Genomic DNA, 22,031 nt, shown 5'->3' with positions numbered 1-22,031 from the left:
AGAGCGTTTATCTTACTTTCTTACGCATTATTGTTGTAATCGTTCCGATTGAACTTCGATCAATACATTTCTCTTATTCGATCATTATTGTGTTGCTTATTGCATGTGAATTCGCTGAAGTATTGGTGGATTTGTGTGTTACGAGCTAAGATAGGGAAATCACGTGGTAAAGTCGTAACAAAATTCCCAAAAACATTCAAAATAATTGTGTTTAACTCAAGTAGTGAATAACAATAAATGTAGTTTTCTTAGTTGTTGTTTTACAATTTTGTACACGATAAAAGTAGGCTGTGGGCTCAGAAATTCCTAATAAATACGAGGCCAGGGTGTTTCGTATATGAAAATGGTACTAACAACAAATTTTCAAATAGCCGTCTTCTGTTCCTAGAAGAAAAAGGAGCGAAAAGGGAAGAATAGTAATTGCGGACAGAACCGATGCATTCTTTGGTTCCTCATCTGCCATGTACACATGCTGAAGGCTCGCACGATACTGCCCATCCTGTTGTATTACATACTAATCAAATCAAATCCATCACCAGAGACACACAGAGAGAGAGGGGGAGAGAGAGATTTACTTCATCGGCCGGGCTTTGTAAAGAAGAAAGGCCGATTTTATTTCTACATATTGAGATTATGTTTTGCCCCCACACAGAGAAACCAGAAACCCCGTCGCTGTATCCTCTGAATACTCTCTGTTCCGCGCTCCAATTCCTATCAGCATACATTAGCTATACCCCTAAGCAAACAACATCTTACTGTAAGCAACACAATTACTTAAGCTCAAGGATTACCTTCTCAAATCCCATATTCGAGAACTAGAAACAAGCTGATAATCTGCAGTTGCAGCCAACTGCAACAATTCAAAATCTCATGTCAAAACACTATTATCTTTTAAGCATTTGGATACTCATACCAGTCCATACCTCTGTCACATATCCATCATGAGCCTGCCATGAAGAAATAATCTTTCCACTTCTCAAGTCAAACAACCTACATTGCCCAGTGCTGGACGCAGCCGCAATCCACGACGGAAATGCCATACTTTCCTCGGGAGACATTCTATTAGAGCTAGACAAGTAAATGGATGATATAAGGGGAGGGAAACCAGAATCAACAGATTCACTCCTCCATAGATGAAGTTTCTGACCTTGATTGACATCAATGAATCTGTGCCCAAAATAGTCAATTAGATAAGAATGTGGTGGATACAACGTGAATTTGTGGTCAAATGATTCAAGTACCTTAGAGATCCATTTCCAGTACCCACAATAAGTCTATCACTGAACCCCAGAAAGTCCATAGTAGTGTAAGAATTCCCGTGAAAAGCACTACTTAGCATTCCACTTGGTAATGGATTAAAATGAAGCATGTTATCTTCATATCTTTCTGCCAATTGTGTCGAGGATGCCAAAGACCGTTCAGAGAACATGGAAATCAGTCTTCCAGTCTGTCCATTCCATATATGTACTATTCCATCACAAGAAGCTACACGTCCAGAGGATGCCAAATCAAAAATGTCATTTACAACCTGTCAAAGGAATCAGGCAGTAACAGAGGCATAAGAATTTCCAGCTAGCAAGTGTCTTTTAGGATTCACATGGGTCACCAAAGCTAAAGGAGTTTATTAGATGAAGCAACTCTGTAACAGTCCATGCAAATGTCAACCATCATTCCAACCATTATGCATTAAATAATGTGTAGAATCTTAAGCAAAATTCACAACAAAGAACATATCCTACCAAGAATAGTTAATATTAACTCTACAGGTAAACGACAATGCAATCCAAAATAGACATATGGCAATTTTACACATAATTTGACAACAGAACCATCTGGAAAAAGGAAGCAGGATAAACAGAAAATGTACACACCATATCTCATCCATGCAGAGAAAATTGGAACTAGATGGAATCTGGGAGCATGTAGTTCAATTGTCTTTTATAAACCGGTTACTGTGGAAAGGATGCGAATTTTCAATAGTTCAGGGTTTAGGGATTGGTTGTGTTTACTTCAAAATAATTTACACTACAGATTTCAGGTTATTTATTTTAAAGGCTTGAATAAGGAAAAGAAAGTAGAAAGGGAAACTTGTGAATACACAGATTGAAGAAGTTAATGCTGCATTCATGTTGCATAATGATTGACCTCTTAGTTGTTGTCTAGATATCAAGTTATAACACAAAAAAGTAACTGTTAAAATTCCTAATATCTTGTCCCTTATCGACTTGGTAACGATCCTAGCTCCTATATATAAGTATGGATAACCCTCTCCCTTATAAGGCCTTTTAAGGGGTGAGTGGCCCATTTCTAATAGCACATCGCAAAATTGATATGATAACAACGAAGAAGAGGTTGAACAAAATATAAACAAATAGTATAATAAAAGATATATACTCCTCGAAAAGGCCAAAAAAAATAGCTGAACCAAACCTTATTTCTGAATAATACAAAACTAGGGAACAAAGCCTTATAAGACTATAAAAGATTGCAACTTGAATAAAACTATAAAAGATAAATACTAGGCTCCTGGTCAAACAAAGACGCGAAAACAAAAAAAATGTCTAAGTGATAAACTTATCATAAAAATTAATGGCATCTAAATAACTCATAAATTAGTAAGATTCATATCAGTATCATTACTCCTGCTGTCGAAACAGCCTTGCCTCAAGGCTGCAGTGAAAACTGACCGAAGAGGCTCATGCTTGGTAGCATGAATCAATGTTTATATCCATTGAAACTTCAAAAGAGCAAGGAACAAAAACTGCACAATGAGCCAAAGCCCCTTGGGCATGGGCAGTTGGATGGAAGACAATGGATAGAATGGAGGTAGCGACAATGTCTATGGTTGGGGTAGTGGTTGTGGCACAGTGAGGCACAATTGCACCAAAACTAACCACGATTGCGGCAGGCTGTGGCGACAAGATCTAAGGTGTTGTCCCAAATTGTGGTGGTGGTGGTTGAGGAGGGTTGGACTGCAGGGGTGCTAGCGCAATGTCAGGAGATGGAACCACAAGTAATGGAATTTCCTGCGCTGAGGTGGTAGTGGTGGCGGTGGCGGAGGGCATGACTGCAACAGAGTGGCTTGTTCACTTTTTGCATTGTAAGTTGAAATCTCTATGGGAAAAGACATGGGCAGGGGCTACTTTCGCAAGCAATGGTGGGGCGGATGGTTAGACCATGTGGCAAGGTACCACTGCATGCGCTTGCATATAGTGAGCACCATCTGGAAGTCTCCCCGCACGTCTGCGTACAGATCCTCAATCGCCTTCTCTTATCCGTCAATGTTCTACCTCATGCAAGGTACATACTACATACTCCCTCCCACAAGGTATGTTCACCACACCATTTGACACAGAGTGATAGGTGGGCTTACCATAAGCATTCACTAATATCTCATCATACGAAGCATGTTGTACAAGTGACACGATAACAAGGAAGAAGACATGGAACGAAAAAAATAAGATCAATATAGTAAAGGTTAAATACTCCTCCTGTGACTAAGAGACCATCCTCCGAAAAAGCCACAGCAAAAATAGTCGAACCAAACTTTAATTCTGAGCAAAGCCCTATTGTAGAGACTCTATAAAAGAGTTCAACTTCAATAAAACTATAAAGATATATACTAGACTCCTAATCCAAATAAAGCTCTAAGAGATAAACTTATCTTTAACAAACTAATGACGGCTGAAAAACTAATAAACTATTAAGATGCATATCGGTATCACTGACACAACAAACCTCATCATGACCATTATAGCTTGACATGCAGTCCACCCTTGACAAATCCCACTTCTGAATATTTCCCTTGAATCCTGGCCCAACTCCTGCTGTGAAAACAGTATACTCATTCTGACAAACAACAAAAGATCTCAGAGCTCCATGATGTGCACGAACAGATTGTACGATAGATGCTCTGATTTTCCATGGAAGTTCAACCTTCAGACCTCCAGCACGAGTTGCAAAATCAAGCCCATTCCAATTAGATGCAGGACTAGGAAACCAATACCAAGGTTCCTGCACTCCTAAACTTGAAGTTGTTCCAATCCTCTCAGCCGGATTCTGGTACAACTCATACATACTTTTACTCGGTGTGATGGTTTTGGTACTCTTTTTACCATGTGATTGTGGTCTTGACCATCCAACCCCATTGAGTAAGAGTTTAGCAGATGTATTTTCAGATGCTGAGCCCTTCTAAGAGAGTCTTCTACCACTTGGGATATCTGGAACACTTCGATAGGAATCCCCTGCACATTCCCACTGAAATACAAAGGTCTAAGTGCAAATAACAGAAGTTGATTTAGTAGCATTAGTTATTCAAAATCTGGCACTGTTTGTTGAAGAATTACCATACTGGTTTAGTGGTTAGTTGCTCTACTTTGAACAAATAGATTACTATAAGTTAAAATTCCCTCTTCAGCTTGGGCACACAGTATTTTCGGGCAATGGCTAAAAAATTTAGATTATATTATAGTATACGAACAAAAGTAGTAAGAAAAAAATATCATACCCTCCAATTATGATGTCGTAAAAGGAACTGCTCAATGAGCAACCATGTAGCACAACACTGGCAGAGTCTCTCTATTCCAAGAGAGAAGCAAATTGAGGATATAAAAGTAACCTGCCGAGAGTCACTTTCTTATACTTGTATCTAAGCTTACGCATCGGCATCTTTAATCAACAATTTATTAGAAGGAGACAGAGACTCACACCAAGTCCATTCGGTTTTCAATGCAATCTTCCTCACCCACTTTCACTTTAGACCCTGACATGTTCCCAGTCAAATTAACAGAATATGTGTTCTTCTGAGAAAAAGCAAACTCGTCGAATAACTCCTTTAGTTTTGGCAGAACATACAATGCAGTTGAATCTGGGCCAATCTGCTGGAAAACTCTGATAAGACACTTGGTAGCATTCTGCCAAACAAAGTAATCAGTAGGCACATTGTTTGAAAATGCTAAACTTTCAATACCTACCACTAATACAGAGAGCAATGCCACAGGTCATAAACTGGATCTGCTGGACTGATATCATGTTATGATTATGAAAAATTTGCTGAATAACTCAAATACTCCCTCCATCCCATAAAAATAGACACTCTTTCCATTTTGGTCCGTCCTATCCACTTCTATTTTTGGTAACTTCTCTCTCTCTTATGAGGTGGATCCCATTCTTCACACATACTCCAATAACTTTTCCTTTCTATCTCTCTCATACTTTACCAATTATGCATTAAAATCCGTGCCATTCCAAATGTCTCTATTTTAATGGGAGGGGGGAGTACAGATTCAGTGATAATAATAAGATTGAGACAATAATAAGATTCTTAATTTAAGACAATGACAATAATAAGATTAAGACCTTCTACATCCAGCCTTCAAAACCCCTGACAAAGAATCTAATTCATGCAAAAGAAGGAAATCAAGTACTCTTTCTGTCCACAATTACTTGTCTCATATTTCCTTTTCGGTCAGTCCACAAATACACGTCTCATTTATCTTTAACTAAATTTGGTAAATGGACTCCACATTCAACTCATATTTAATTATAAAACTAATATATAAAAGTATGACCCACATTCCAGTAATTTTATCCAATCACTTTTCTTTACATTTCTTAAAACCCAAGCTAGTGGAGATAGCATTACTTATGTAATTGTTACTATTAGTTTGTTAGAGATAAGCTTATATCCTAGAGTTAAATAGTAGTATTTAGCTTTTAGTTTTATTGAAGTTGGAGTCTTTTATCTAGGTGTTATAGATAAGGCTTTGCTCTGTACTTTTGCGGTGTTCAGAAATGAAGTTTAGTTCAACTACTTATGTTGTGGCCTTTTTAGAGGATGGCCTCTTAGTCATAGGAGGAGTATTTATCTATTATTTTATTTATCTTTGTTTATTTTCTACTCTCTCCGTCCCACTATAAGTGATGGATTTCTTTTAGACACGGGAATTAAAAAAATTGATATGTATTGAGTTAAAGTGGAGAGAGTAAAGTATAAGAGAGGAAAAAGTAACATTAACCCCCTGGTCCAGGAATATCTTGAGACTGAATTAATGCCGGAACAGATGGACAATTCAGAGTTAAGTCACTCTATTGACAGAGAGGTAGCAGGTTGGTGTGAAGCCATGCACACTCTTGAGTTAACAGATGAGGAACTGGCCGAAGTGATTGTAAAGTTTTGTAAGAGTCTGGATAATCCCAGGTCAAGGGAATCAGCCCAAGTAGCTAGTGTGGAAAATGCTCCGAGGTCCGAAGGATTGATGATAGAAGCGATAGAAAATAATCCCTTGCCCCAGGAAACAAGTACACCCAAGAAAGAATTGAAGACCCTCCCACCGGGCCACAAGTATGCATATCTGGAGGAGAACGAGACGTTCCCAGTAATTTTGAACAGCAACTTGACCTAAGAGCAGGAAGGAAGACTATTGGAAGTGATCCGCCCTGATCTTTGCATGCATCACATTAGGCTGGAGGAAGGTGCGAAAGCCCACAGGGATTTACAGAGGAAGTTAAATCCGAATATAAGAGAAGTGGTCTTGAAAGAGGTGTTGAAATTACTGTCCCTGGGAATCATCTATTCGATCCCAGATAGCGAGTGGGTGAACCCAGTCCACATGGTGTCGAAGAAATCAGGGATACAAGTGGTGAAGAATGAAAAGAATGAGCTTGTGCCTACAAGGCTTGTAACAGGTTGGAGGATGTGTATTGACTACAGAAAGTTGAATGAGGCTACCCAAAAAGATCACTTCCCGTTACCCTTCATTGACCAGATGCTTGAGAGGCTAGCAGGTAAGCAGTTCTTCTGTTTTTTGGACGGTTACAGCAGATACTTCCAAATTTACGTGGACCCGGAAGATCAAGAGAGGACTACATTTACGTGCCCCTTTGGGACGTACGCATATAGGAGGATGCCGTTTGTACTGTGCAATGCGCCGGACACTTTTCAACGATGCATGATGAGCATCTTTTCAGACCTGCTGGTAGACATGCACAAACTGAACCGGCCCGACGGTTAACCGCCGGTTCGGGCCCGCCGGTTCATGAACCGGAACCGGCGATTTATGTGACTAGCCAGGGCCATATGGGCTACATGTATATATATCTTTGGATTGGACCGGCCCGACCCGACCCAATATCTTGTTGGCCCATAATCTATACGGTCAGATCAGTTAATTATATATGTAAAAGAAATTAATTAATTTTGTCACTTTATATATATACCTCTTTATGGCTTCATTCATGTACGATTCTTCATTGAAGTTGAATGCATCATCAAACCCCAATATGTTCTTCAAAAGGTCAACCTTGAACAAAGTAATATATAGAAATAAATTAACTCTAAAAAATATAAAGTAATTACAGCCCCAAAAAGAAAATTGCTGCTTCAGTATTAAGATAATTGCTGAGGTTATTTTTATTAATATTTTTTATTAAAGATAATGCTTATTGAATATTTTAAACCTTGAATTAGAGTTGACTTTTGACTGTATGGTTATTTATGTTAATTATTACTATTATTGTCACGACCGCCCTTCTAGGGTATAATAAATGCGGGCGATCGCGACTTAAACAGACTTAAATATAACAAGGAAAATAGGCTAGGGTTTCATCAATAAGGCTTGACCAACATATTAAACGTGCAATTAAGTATAAAACAAGATGAGGGCTCGGGTTTAAATAATGAGTTGGGCCAGACATTAATATTAATGGAAAAGATTAAGAGTTTGACATTATCCAGCAAGACTTTAAAATATCCAATAACGGAACAAATTCAAGTTCAAGCCCAATTGCTAATAAGTAAAAGAAATATCGCAGCGGAAAATGACCAAGAGAAAGAGTGAAGTCATGTGTGAAGACACAACGACACTCGGAGTTTCAAGACAATATTATCATTTCGTTTAATTTGCTCAACACCGCCAACCGCTCGTCGCCGCTCAACCTGCACATAAGGAAAACATATGCAGGGCTGAGTACTTATAAAATACTCAGTGGACTTATGCTGAAAACATTTTTAATAAAGATATAGTTTATCATGCCATACGTAAGTAACCATCGGGGTTTAGCTTTAGCAAGGCCCGAGGCACTCAAATCATTTCCCATTGTAAAATTCGACTGATCAGTCATTTTCCCATAGACAATAGCCATATCTGCCAATACATGACAAGGAATGCGGCCGCAAACCAGGTCACTAGACCGGCCAGCCCGTATGCTAGCACACGATCTACCGTAGGTGTACACTAATCAAAGTAGAGTTTGCGGCTCTACGAGGACCCGAATTCGATTTATATAACAGTGGCAACAGCCACATCAGATAGGCACGTTAAAACAAATCACGGCATGATAAATACTTTAAACCACCCTTATAGCTCCACAATCATACGTAAAAGAGTTTAGTAAAAGAAAGCCCACACATAGTGTAGGGTAGAAAAGAAGCCCACCTCGACCGTTTAGATTTCAAGTATCGCTTTTCCTTTGATATCACGTTTAGCGCATGAATTATCACCTTTAGATAAGGTATTCTCAATTAGTCACCAACATGGACTTAATATTATGCATGTCCTTAATTTTTCCCTTTTCCCAACAACAAATGGAAATCACATCATAGCATAACATCTTTGCATATCACATCCTCTCGTCACATATATAATTCATGTATGCCATTCAAAACATAAAGATATAGTTATTTTGCAAAGGTAGAAATCTGGCAGCACTGCACAACCATTTTATAAAAATCATTTAAAATTCATCCAACTTCCGTTGGGGCTAAAACTTTTCAAAAAAGCATTAGACTCATAAAATAACTTCCAGTTTAAATTTCATGTCAAAATACCCCTTTTTAGTCGGTCAAATCAAAGACGTAACCCACTGGTCGAGAAAACATGTTTCTGGCAGAATTGCGCAGTCAACTTTAAAAATTCACCATAAATTCATCTTTCGTCTAAATGAGTTGAAATTCGCACACAATACAGAATACATCATGAGGTTTACTCAGGACAAAGAATCGATCAAATCGGAGTTCATTTAGTCGGTCAAATACATGTCGGAACATACTGTCCGAACTTACAGCTTTTCATGCCTTTAAAAATTCGAATTAGGGTTTATCCCTATTTATTCAAAATCAACTTTTTCATGGTTTTAACACACACACATGCTCGAGAGAGTCCTTATACTCATGTTTTCGTAACGTCATATATCATTCACCATAGATTCATTAAATCATCAACCAATTCATTCAAAACGCAAATCACACATCCAAACACAAATTCCCACCGATTAAATCCCTTAGATCTGCATTCCCTACACTCTCTACATGCATGACGAAGTCAAAGAAGGTTTAGATGGAGAGGAGTCAAGAATATAGGTTTGAATTTACCTTTCTTGGACGAAACAATCGGTAGAAAGCGAATAAAACCTTGGTTCTTCAATAATCTCTTGGGAAATTGAGGGGATCTTGAGTAGAGTGGAAGAACAAATGGGAGAGTGGAGAAGAGGGGAGGGGGCGTGTGATTGAGGGGGAATAGGCGTGTGAAATTGAGTGCTAGGTTTAGGGATTTAGTTAGTCTCTATTTATAGGCTTAAGGAATAGAATATCCCACAATTAATTGAAGATTTGGGAGAATAACTTAAATTAAGATTTGAGAGATTTGGGGGAAGGGAATTGGCGTGAATAATGAGGGAGAATAAGGGAGAATATTTCAAAAATCATGGCCATTTAATTAGCCATTGATTTAATTTAGTATTTTCACGGAGCAGAATAAAATAATACGGAGCAAGAAAAATTAAATAAAAAGTCCTCCCACAATTGGAAATAGGCGTGTGTTTTAATGCCTTCCACAAGGAATAATTTCCAACCTTTAGTAAAATAAAGGTATGGAAAGATTTGCTAGGATATTCCAATTAAAACATGGAAAGAAATAATTGAGGGATCAAAATAAATAATGAATAATTTCATCTCCCACAAGCTAGGAGATTTCGAAATCTCCCTTAAGAATAATAGGGGCCGATTCTTTCATCAAGAAATAGGATAATTAGGCTTTGGATTTAATTGGGTAATTATCCCAAGCAAATAATTAAATCCAAGAAAATAATTCCTCTCCATAAATTCATAGTGGTCGAAAATTCCAATAAAAAGGGTAAGGAAATTATTGATGATCCTATTAAAATCTCACTCCCCAAAATATAATTTGCGGCTATATTTCATTCCGCATCGATTAATTAAGGCCACGTCATCAATTCGACAAGATTGACTATTCCACCTCTCAACTACAAAAATTAGTTCGCATAGAAATCAAGCAATTAATTCACTCGTCAATTAAATCCACATACTTCACGGCATTAAAACATTAAATGCAAAATTTTAGGGTTCGAAAATTAGGGTTCGAAAAGTGGGGCGTTACATCCTACCACTCTTAAAAGAAATTTCGTCCCGAAATTTGGTATTCTCAAGGGAAGAGTTCTGGGTACAGTTCCATCACCTTGTCCTCAAGCTCCCACGTGGATTCCTCGTGTCCGTGGTCTCTCCCAAGTACTTTCACGTAAGCAACCGGTTTATTTTGTCACGTTCTGGACCTTTCGGTCTAAAGTCATTTGGGGTCTCTCCTCGTAGCTCAAGTCCGGGTTCAACGCGACTTCTTCGTAGTGAATCACATGCTTTAGGCCAAAAACGTGTTTTCGCAATTGTGATACGTGAAAGACGTTGTGCACGTTTCCAAGGCTTGGGGGTAGCGCCAAACGGTACACAACGGGTCCTACTCCTTCTAGAATTTCATAAGACCCGATAAATCGTGGCTTCAACTTTTCCTTGACACCAAAACGCGTTATCCCTCTTGACGAGGATACTTTGAGGAAAGCTTTGTTGCCGGTTTGAAAATGCAAGTAGGTTCGTTTGACATCCGCGTACGACTTTTGTCTGTCCTGTGCTTCTTTGATCTTTTCACGAACTTGTCGAACAATTTTAATCATTTCTTTAACTGCATCAGGTCCAAGTACTCCTCGTTCGCCAACTTCGTCCCAAGAGAGCGGCGATCTACACTTTCTTCTATACAAGGCTTCGTACGGCGCCATGTTTATTGTTGTTTGGAAACTGTTGTTGTAAGCTAATTCGATCAGCGGTAGCATTGATTCCCAACTTCCTCCGCGGTCGAGCACCACGGTTCTCAACATGACCTCGAGAGTTTGGATCGCCCTCTCTGATTGTCCATCGGTCGGCGGGTGAAAAGTCGTGCTAAAATTTAATCGAGTTCCAAGCTCGCGTTGCAGACTTATCCAAAATCTTGATGTGAGTTTCGAGTCACGGTCAGACGTGATCGTCACTGGGACTCCATGCAGTCGCACTATTTCCTATATGTAGATCTGAGCTAGCTTGTTCGATCCAGGCGTTGCGGGAATCCGTAGGTGAGTCGGTCTATACTTACCCATATGGCAGTATTCCCTTTTTGCGTCTTTGGCAAAGCTGTCATAAAGTCCATGACAATGTGCTCCCATTTCCACTTGAGAATTTCTAGTGGTTGCAACTTTTCGTACGGTCGTTGATGTAGAGCCTTCACTTGCTGGCAGGCTAAGCAGCGTTCCATAAATGTCGCTATGTCACTCTCCATACAATTCCACCCAAAGGACTCTTTCTAGTCTGGATACATCTTCGTGCTTCCCAGGTGAGCGGTGTATTGAGACTCATGAGCTTCACTCATGATCTCGTTCTTGAGTTCCACGTTGTTCGGTACGCACAGTCTCTCTTCAAAAGTGAGGGCGTTGTCGGATTCCTCACTAAAACTTCCCGATTTTCCAGTTCTCATTTTAGTTCGAAATTTTTCAACTTTCGTATACATTCGTTGTGCAACGATTCTTGTTCTTAGATTAGGTTCAACCATTAAAGTGGCGATTCGCGCTTTCACTGTTTCCGGTGCTCTCACCACTTCCAAGCGCATCTTACTAAACTCGCGAACCAGGATTTCTTCTATGGTGAGAAAGGTGGCTAGTTGGGAATGACCCTTCCGTCTCAAGGCATCTGCCACTACATTTGCCTTGCCAGGGTGGTAGTTGATGCCATAATCGTAGTCCTTCACCAATTCGAGCCATCTTCATTGTCGCATGTTTAAATCTCTTTTGCTCGAAGAAATATATCAGGCTCTTGTGGTCCGTAAAGATTTCACATCGAACTCTGTAGAGATGATGCCTCCAAATCTTTAGGGCATGTACTACTGCACCTAGACCCAAGTCTTGGGTTGGGTAGCTCAACTTGTGCGGTCTCAATTGCCGGGATGCGTAAGCAATCACCTTGTTGTTTTGCATCAATACACATCCAAGTCCCACCTTCGAAGCGTCCGTGTATACCACGTAGTTCACTCCAGGTTCTGGTACAACTAAGATTGGTGCACTAGGTAGCTTTTCCTTCAAGAGTTGGAAACTAGCCTCGCACTCGGGAGTCCAATTGACTTTCACTCCCTTCTTGAGTTGTTGGGTCATTGGTCTCGCTATCTTGGAGAATCCTTCTATGAACCTTCGGTAGTATCCTGCCAATCCTAGGAAATTCCGAATCTCGTTCGGTGTCGATGGTGATTTCCATTATTGTACAGCCTCAACTTTGGCGGGATCCACTCGGATTCCTTCTGCCGACACGATGTGACCAAGGAAATTTACTTCCTTAAGCCAAAACTCGTACTTGCCGAATTTAGCGTATAGCTTCTCGGTCCTCAACGTCTCCAAGGTGATTCGTAGATGCCCATCGTGCTCCTCCTCATTCTTCGAGTAGACAAGCTCGTCATCTATGAAGATCAAGACGAAATTATCTAAGTATAGGTGGAATACTCGGTTCATCAATTCCATGAATACTGCGGGTGCATTTGTCAATCCAAACGGCATTACGACAAACTCATAGTGACCATATCTCGTACGAAAAGCCGTCTTTGGTATATCCTCTCTTCGGACTCTCAACTGATGGTACCCGGACCTCAAGTCCATCTTAGAGAATACACCGGCTCCTCGAAGTTGATTGAATAGGTCATCTATCCTCGATAGTGGATATTTGTTCTTGAGGGTCATCTTGTTCCCTATAATCGATACACATTCTCATCGATCCATCCTACTTTTTCACAAAAAGCACCGGTGCGCCCCACGGTGAAACACTGGGTCTAATAAGACCCAGGTCCATAAGCTCTTGGAGCTGTATCTTGAGTTCCTCTAACTCCTTAAGCGCCATTCTATATGGTGCCTTGGACACAGGTGCCAACCCTGGCTCTAGGTCGATTGTGAACTCCAGTAGTAGGTCTGGCGGTGGTCCAGGTAAAGTTTTGGGGAAAACGTCGGGAAATTCTCGTACAACGGCAACATCTTCCACTTTACTTTCTCCTACCTCTTCTCCTTGTAGTTAGGAAAGATAGGCAGGACGCCCCTTTCTTACCATCGTACTAGCTTGGAGCGCGGAGATGATAGAGGTTCGCCGGTTCATCGAGATTCCATAGTATACGATGGGTTCCTTGCCCGGGGCTTGTAGAGATATCTGTCTCTCCTTACAACGAATCGTCGCAAAAATTCATGGTTAATCAAACCATTCCTAGAATTACGTCGATATCTCTCATCGCCATAACTTGCAAATCGTGAGTGACTAACTTAAGTTCTCCCATGAAAATTTTCTATTAACTCTTCTCATTGTCTTCCAACTTCTACACGATTTTTCTAACATTCATGGTATTATCACACATCTCTTTTCTCGATCGTGTCGCCGTCCCGTGGCTCTTTCTCGTCACCTTTCATAGGTTCTTTCTTGTTAACGATATTTATTTTGTGTGATAAACTCTATGAAGGGGCTTGTACTTCCTCTACAAATTCCTCGCACGATGGTGACCGTAAACACATCTTCTCATATTCTTTATTCGCTTATCGTTCGATCGATCGTTCACTCATATATGTATCTCGTCGGTTATGTCGATGCTTCTGGTGGGTGTGTCATTTTTGAGCCTGTCTGACTATAGAAACTTATTCCTTGCATATATCCGAGTCGACTACTGCATTTCCCTACTGTCTAGTAACAAGGATTCGAAATTTGACCCAACAGTCTTACTTGGATATGAACAGATTTCAAATTGTTGCAACATTGCTGTGGATGTTTTTAGTCGGGAAGGCTCCAAAATTAATCAAGGAAACAAGAACAAAAATGTAATGATTGAGTTCCATTGGACTCAACCCGTCCATTCTGAGAATCAAATGGTTTAGAGGTATCAAATAAAACCCATAGAGATTTGAGAATTTACTTCTGATGAGAGCTCGAAAGAACATGAGATAGGTCATGGAAACATGATGAAACTGCAAAAATTCTCAAATTCCATAGCCGACTGCTAGATCACAATTTGCAAAAATTTCGGACAGCAATGAATGATATCGTTCAAAGTCGCGGCAGGATTTAGAAACATAGACAAATGTCATGAAGTAGTACAAATAATGGTTCAACAACATCATGGTATTGGAAAAAGATGAACTCACATCAATGGGTTCGCGGGTTTGTTAAAGACAACTCAAAGTGAATGGAATTTTTCAGAAATTTAACAAGATCAACCATTAAGGAAGGAGAGAACAAGATAGTCTTAACTTGCTATTGCAGAAAGAAAAATCATTGAGTATGAAGCAATATATGTAGTGAAACCGAGCTAAAAAGAATTTCACTTCTGCAAGAAAGAACTTGCCACATACATGGTTACAAAATAAAGAGGTGAACCAATAGTTCCAATAAGAATATTCCATTATTTGAAGAAAACAGGTCTGGAGGTGTGATCATACTGAAGGTCATAACTGCAAACGACCTTAGGAATGAAGTTCAATGACGGAAGTTCACAAGGTCAAAATATTGTCCTTACGAAAGATGAATCAAAGAAGACGATTAATCAAGATGTCCAAGGTTACGAAGGCAAGTACAAATTTTCAAGAACTGAAAGCGAGTCATAACTCGATGAAGAAAGTATAATGGGCATTACTTGCAAATTGGGAGTCAACCAAGGAGTTTAAATAGACAAGGGCTCACGTTTATTCAAAACGTCCCGAAAGGAATTTAGAATCCAAGTAAGTACTGTTGATTTAAATATCGTTCATTCTAGCTACGAGGGTTGCACTCCCTCGCACATTTTTCGCGAGCCTGAACGTGGTAACATCGTTCTATGAAACCGTGGATTCCAAGTTGAGATTCATCGTATCGTCGAAATTAATAACATTTTTTTTAGTCGCATCTTCAAAGTCTTCTTGCCATGCCACGTAGTTTTCGAAAAGCATTGCCATTTTACACATGGTCTTAAGGTGTCGTAAACGTCGTCGTATTTGTGTCGCATCGCCACTTTGGCATGGTATGCAAGACTGCATGGTTTTATTAGATCTTAGGTATGATCTCGCCATTGTGAGGATACACCAAAGTTCGAAATATATATTTTCGTTGGTTTTATAACTCAGGAAAGTGATATTGCAGTTGTCAACTTACAGTTATAATTTCAAGCATAGCTTGAAGCCTCGTACTTCAACGTCTATCTGATCATTACCTAACTTAAGCTTCATCTGGCTCCTACGTTTGCAGCTAAGTTCAAAAGTTCCACATTCCACTTTAATAGTGGTTCTATACGATACCTCGTACTTCACCGGTCATGAATTTTCACCACATAAACGTCATGCATATATTGCACAATCAACACATTTATTCGTATAAATCATTTGGTATTCCATAGCATAACAAACATCGTACATTAATATGTGTGAATAGCAACACTTAGTCAACCAATCATCCATGGAATCGCATTTCATAAATCATGCAGTTCATGCTCATCTGTATCACAATCACAATTCACAACTACGCGCGTATCATGCTTTGCATTTCACAGTTTCATAGTCATGAAATTTTAACCGCCTAGGCATAAAAGTTTTGTCGTTCATGGAAGTAACATGCATTTTCTTCAAGTAAAAAATTTGCAGTTTCGTGGACGTAATAGCAAATCTCATCGTCAATTAATACAAGTTCACAATCACACTTCAATATCCAACACATTCAAAGCCATCATGCCTCACTGTTAAACAAAAGCAATTGTATAATCTCATAGTGTCTCACGGTTCATATCTTCACAACATTTTCCAAAAGCCATAGTATTTACTTATTTTCCATAGGTGTTGTTTCATAGTATAATCAAGTAATCACACGCATACTTCACGTTTCACAATTCATAAAATTTTCAATCATTTAGAATTTCATCTATCCAAACTCATAGAAGTCCAATCACATATTCGCCAATTTCCCTTATCGGGGTGTGCACAAAAATATTCAAACAATTTTTTTTGGCATAGTCGTATCAAGCAATTTCATATCCATGTATTTTCATCATCCCACACTTCAAACAACATTTTCCATGACGTCATATTATCTTCGATTCCCATTGAAATTTCCAACATTTCACAGGTTCGGATCAGTATAAATTGAGATAATTGTTACCTCATTCTTCGTGGTTGGGCGGAGATGAGTCGTGGTGTTGAGCCTTCGACGATTATCATTTAGTCAAATTACACATGAATAGACTTTGACTCAACAAGACTCTTGGGTCCAGAGCGGAAAGAACTGAGGCTCTGATACCAAACTGTCACGACCGCCCTTCTAGGGTATAATAAATGCGGGCGATCGCGACTTAAACAGACTTAAATATAACAAGGAAAATAGGCTAGGGTTTCATCAATAAGGCTTGACCAACATATTAAACATGCAATTAAGTATAAAACAAGATGAGCGCCCGGGTTTAAATAATGAGTTGGCCCAGACATTAATATTAATGGAAAAGATTAAGAGTTTGACATTATCCAGCAAGACTTTAAAATATCCAATAACGGAACAAATTCAAGTTCAAGCCCAATTGCTAATAAGTAAAAGAAATATCGCAGCGGAAAACGACCAAGAGAAAGAGTGAAGTCATGTGTGAAGACACGACGACACTCGGAGTTTCAAGACAATATTATCATTTCGTTTAATTTGCTCAACACCGCCAACCGCTCGTCGCCGCTCAACCTGCACATAAGGAAAACATATGCAGGGCTGAGTACTTATAAAATACTCAGTGGACTTATGCCGAAAACATTTTTAATAAAGATATAGTTTATCATGCCATACGTAAGTAACCATCGGGGTTTAGCTTTAGAAAGGCCCGAGGCACTCAAATCATTTCCCATTGTAAAATTCGACTGATCAGTCATTTTCCCATAGACAATAGCCATATCTGCCAATACATGACAAGGAATGCGGCCGCAAACCAGGTCACTAGACCGGCCAGCCCGTACGCTAGCACACGATCTACCATAGGTGTACACTAATCTAAGTAGAGTTTGCGGCTCTACGAGGACCCGAATTCGATTTATATAACAGTGGCAACAGCCACATCAGATAGGCACGTTAAAACAAATCACGGCATGATAAATACTTTAAACCACCCTTATAGCTCCACAATCATACGTAAAAGAGTTTAGTAAAAGAAAGCCCACACATAGTGTAGGGTAGAAAAGAAGCCCACCTCGACCGTTTAGATTTCAAGTATCGCTTTTCCTTTGATATCACGTTTAGCGCATGAATTATCACCTTTAGATAAGGTATTCTCAATTAGTCACCAACATGGACTTAATATTATGCATGTCCTTAATTTTTCCCTTTTCCCAACAACAAATGGAAATCACATCATAGCATAACATCTTTGCATATCACATCCTCTCGTCACATATATAATTCATGTATGCCATTCAAAACATAAAGATATAGTTATTTTGCAAAGGTAGAAATCTGGCAGCACTGCGCAACCATTTTATAAAAATCATTTAAAATTCATCCGACTTCCGTTGGGGCTAAAACTTTACAAAAAAGCAGTAGACTCATAAAATAACTTCCAGTTTAAATTTCATGTCAAAATACCCCTTTTTAGTCGGTCAAATCAAAGACGTAACCCACTGGTCGAGAAAACATGTTTCTGGCAGAATTGCGCAGTCAACTTTAAAAATTCACCATAAATTCATCTTTCGTCTAAATGAGTTGAAATTCGCACACAATACAGAATACATCATGAGGTTTACTCAGGAAAAAGAATCGATCAAATCGGAGTTCATTTAGTCGGTCAAATACATGTCGGAACATACTGTCCGAACTTACAGCTTTTCATGCCTTTAAAAATTCGAATTAGGGTTTATCCCTATTTATTCAAAATCAACTTTTTCATGGTTTTAACACACACACATGCTCGAGAGAGTCCTTATACTCATGTTTTCGTAACGTCATATATCATTCACCATAGATTCATTAAATCATCAACCAATTCATTCAAAACGCAAATCACACATCCAAACACAAATTCCCACCGATTAAATCCCTTAGATCTGCATTCCCTACACTCTCTACATGCATGACGAAGTCAAAGAAGGTTTAGATGGAGAGGAGTCAAGAATATAGGTTTGAATTTACCTTTCTTGGACGAAACAATCGGTAGAATGCGAATAAAACCTTGGTTCTTCAATAATCTCTTGGGAAATTGAGGGGATCTTGAGTAGAGTGGAAGAACAAATGGGAGAGTGGAGAAGAGCGGGAGGGGGCGTGTGATTGAGGGGGAATAGGCGTGTGAAATTGAGTGCTAGGTTTAGGGATTTAGTTAGTCTCTATTTATAGGCTTAAGGAATAGAATATCCCACAATTAATTGAAGATTTGGGAGAATAACTTAAATTAAGATTTGAGAGATTGGGGAAGGGAATTGGCGTGAATAATGAGGGAGAATAAGGGAGAATATTTCAAAAATCATGGCCATTTAATTAGCCATTGATTTAATTTAGTATTTTCACGGAGCAGAATAAATAATTAGCGGAGCAAGAAAAATTAAATAAAAAGTCCTCCCACAATTGGAAATAGGTCGTGTGTTTTAATGCCTTCGCACAAGGAATAATTTCCCAACTTTAGTAAATAAAGGTATGGAAAGATTTGCTAGGATATTCCAATTAAAACATGGAAAGAATAATTGAGGGATCAAATAAATAATGAATAATTTCATCTCCCACAAGCTAGAGATTTCGAAATCTCCTTAAGAATAATAGGGGCCGATTCTTTCATCAAGAAATAGGATAATTAGGCTTTGGATTTAATTGGGTAATTATCCCAAGCAAATAATTAAATCCAAGAAAATAATTCCTCTCCATAATTCATAGTGGTCGAAAATTCCAATAAAAAGGGTAAGGAAATTATTGATGATCCTATTAAAATCTCACTCCCCAAAATATAATTTGCGGCTATATTTCATTCCGCATCGATTAATTAAGGCCACGTCATCAATTCGACAGATTGACTATTCCACCTCTCAACTACAAAATTAGTTCGCATAGAAATCAAGCAATTAATTCACTCGTCAATTAAATCCACATACTTCACGGCATTAAAACATTAAATGCAAAATTTAGGGTTCGAAAATTAGGGTTCGAAAAGTGGGCGTTACAATTATATTCCATATTCATTAATCACCAACAAATTATGCAAATTCAAATTGAAAAAGAAGTTGGTGAATGGATTTTTATAAATTAATTTAAAAGAATAATTAAAAGACATTATGTTGTGATCCTGCGCTTCCAACGACATAACACCTAAATAGCTTAGCAAAATGGCCAACAAGCTAACCTACAACTCCTGATGCAGCCGATATAAAGACGTGTTCACCCTTTTTTGGAGAGCAAATCTCATAAAATCCAACATATGATGTGATACCGACCATACCTTCACAAAATGATCGTCAAAATATGCAGTTATAGACGCAGAAAATTTCATTTAAAGATTATTACTTAAGTCTAATACTTTGTTAGCGATGCGTGTATGATGTGGTTATGTGTTATTATTGTTAACATTTAAAACACGTATTTCACAATTGATTTATTCTGATTTTGCTTCTGATTAAGATTTAGAGTTTAAAATGGTTTGATATAATTCTTTAACCATAATTCAACCAATGAATTATTTAACTATAAAACTTAACATTATTTTGGTTGATGTCACATTTATTAAAATGTAAAATCAAATCGAATCAGTAGTTTGGTTGCAAATCAGAACAAATTAATAGTTTGATCGTTTACATGTGAATTTAATAGTTTGGTTGCAAAATAGAACAAATTAATAGTTTGATAATTTACATATGAATTGTAAAGTCCGTATGCAAAAACTATATTTTGATGAAAATTTATAAATTTATAGGCAAATTATCCTACAATAATATGCACTGATACGATACATACGACGGCTAATTTGACAAACAAATTTACCAAGATTCCAGTGTAATAGGAGAGAGGCACATCCATTGTCACGACCGCATTTTCTAAGGATAGAAAATACGGTTGATCGCGATTAGGGGAGGATGAAAGAAGCGGGGAAGAAAGGGGAAACTGTGGCACAACTGAAGCTTGAACCGAAATAACTCACATATTATATATCAGAGTGCACGATACAAAGAGTGCAAACTCGACTTTTGCACTGCAGTGGAAGAGTCAAGAGCAGATAACGTCGTGTATGGAGACACGTCGCATCCGAGTACTATTCTATCGAAGGATCTTCATCGTCTATGCTCAACATCGCCCGTCGTCATCACTGCTCAACCGGCATATTTTTAAAACATATGCAGGGCTGAGTACTTGGTGTACTCAGTGGACACATGCCGAAATATATTTTCATAACAACTGATTTTGTCAAGCCACTCTTTGAGTGAACTCGGGTTTAGGAAAAGTCCGAGAACACTAAACATTTATCTTTTCATTTTTCAAAAGCGATTTTTCGATCTATTTTCCTGGAACATATGCCGTATCTGACAAACCCGATTTCACTATCTCTTGTTCATTCATCAATCCATTCATCATTCATCGTTCCTTTCATCATTCATCATATCTTAACATTCAAGTGCCGGAGAAGTGGTTACCTCCCACGGTCACCCATCAATCTATTCCATTCAAGTGCCGGGGAAGTGGTTACCTCCCACGGTCACCCATCAATCCATTCCATTCAAGTGCCGGGGAAGTGGTTACCTCCCACGGTCACCCATCAATCCATTCCATTCAAGTGCCGGGGAAGTGGTTACCTCCCATGGTCACCCATCAATCCATTCCATTTAAGTGCCGGGGAAGTGGTTACCTCCCACGGTCACCCATCAATCCATTCCATTCATCGTTGCAGTCAGATAGGCATAGTTCCAAAACAAATATGGCTTGACATAACCTTTTCAACTTTATTTTTTTTTTCTAACACATTTTTGAAATGTAAATCATTTTTCTGTCATCAAAAGCCGAACACATAACTTTCAAACTCAACAAAAGCTACACTTCATAAGCACTCGTAAAGCAACACCTAACGACATATAATAACACCAAGCAAATAACACTTATAATAATACTTCACATTAAATAGCAAGCTCGCACTTAACATCATATCTTAATTAGAAAGCACATATAAATACTTTTCATAAAAACTGTAAACATACTTTAAAGAGAAAGTCTTAAAAATACTCAGTTCGAAAGCCCAAATCGTTTGCTTAAACAATTCAATATCCACTTAAGGCAAACCCTCGTTCTTTGTGCTCACGTACACACAAAACCCTTGCCAAACCACAATACAAATCAGCCTTCCATCAATTCACATTATCATGCATGTCCTATCGTTCCTTTTATCATTCTCTTAAATTACCCATCCCAACATTCATCAACATAAGGAAAACATGCCATAATATTTCTCAACGTGCCACACATAATCACGTCATAGGATACATTCCTAAAAAATACATGCATCATATAATTCACTCAACTTGGCAACAAGTGATATTTCACATAACCACGAATCTGGCAGAACTGCGCAGTTGGTTTGTAAAATCACCAAAAATCCATCCGACCTCATATGTAGCTAAAATTTGGTCACAACACAGTAGACACATTAAAGTTCATCCAGCTAAAATTTCACACGGAAAATATATCATTTGGTCAGTCAAAACCAACAATGCAACCCTCTGGTCGGAACATAAAAATTCTGGCAGTA

At 38.6% G+C, this 22,031-nt stretch overlaps 1 protein-coding gene across 1 annotated transcript; it reads right to left on the bottom strand.

Annotated features, from left to right (window-relative positions):
• Positions 1-345: 345 nt before the first annotated feature.
• Positions 346-4,951, bottom strand: LOC121789124 (protein GFS12-like). Its single transcript, XM_042187642.1, has 7 exons — positions 4,508-4,951; positions 3,739-4,257; positions 1,242-1,528; positions 924-1,167; positions 792-850; positions 576-711; positions 346-499 (listed from the first exon to the last, which is right to left on the bottom strand). The coding sequence occupies exons 2-7, from the start codon at positions 4,075-4,077 to the stop codon at positions 350-352; spliced, it is 1,215 nt and encodes a 404-aa protein (XP_042043576.1). The 5' UTR covers positions 4,078-4,257; positions 4,508-4,951; the 3' UTR covers positions 346-349.
• Between the last annotated feature and the right edge of the window lie 17,080 nt (positions 4,952-22,031).

This window comes from Salvia splendens, unplaced genomic scaffold (genome assembly GCF_004379255.2).
Source record: "Salvia splendens isolate huo1 unplaced genomic scaffold, SspV2 ctg146, whole genome shotgun sequence".
Classification (NCBI taxonomy): Eukaryota; Viridiplantae; Streptophyta; class Magnoliopsida; order Lamiales; family Lamiaceae; genus Salvia; species Salvia splendens.
This window is presented reverse-complemented; position numbering and strand designations above follow the sequence as displayed.

Coding starts and splice junctions, on each gene's coding strand:
- LOC121789124 (XM_042187642.1), bottom strand. CDS start 4,077: ATGTATGAGTTGTACCAGAATCCGGCTGAGAGGATTGGAACAACTTCA. Junction 1,529..3,738: donor GCTATAATGGTCATGATGAG/GTTTGTTGTGTC, acceptor TTCCTTTGACAG/GTTGTAAATGACATTTTTGA. Junction 1,168..1,241: donor ACTGGAAATGGATCTCTAAG/GTACTTGAATCA, acceptor TTTTGGGCACAG/ATTCATTGATGTCAATCAAG.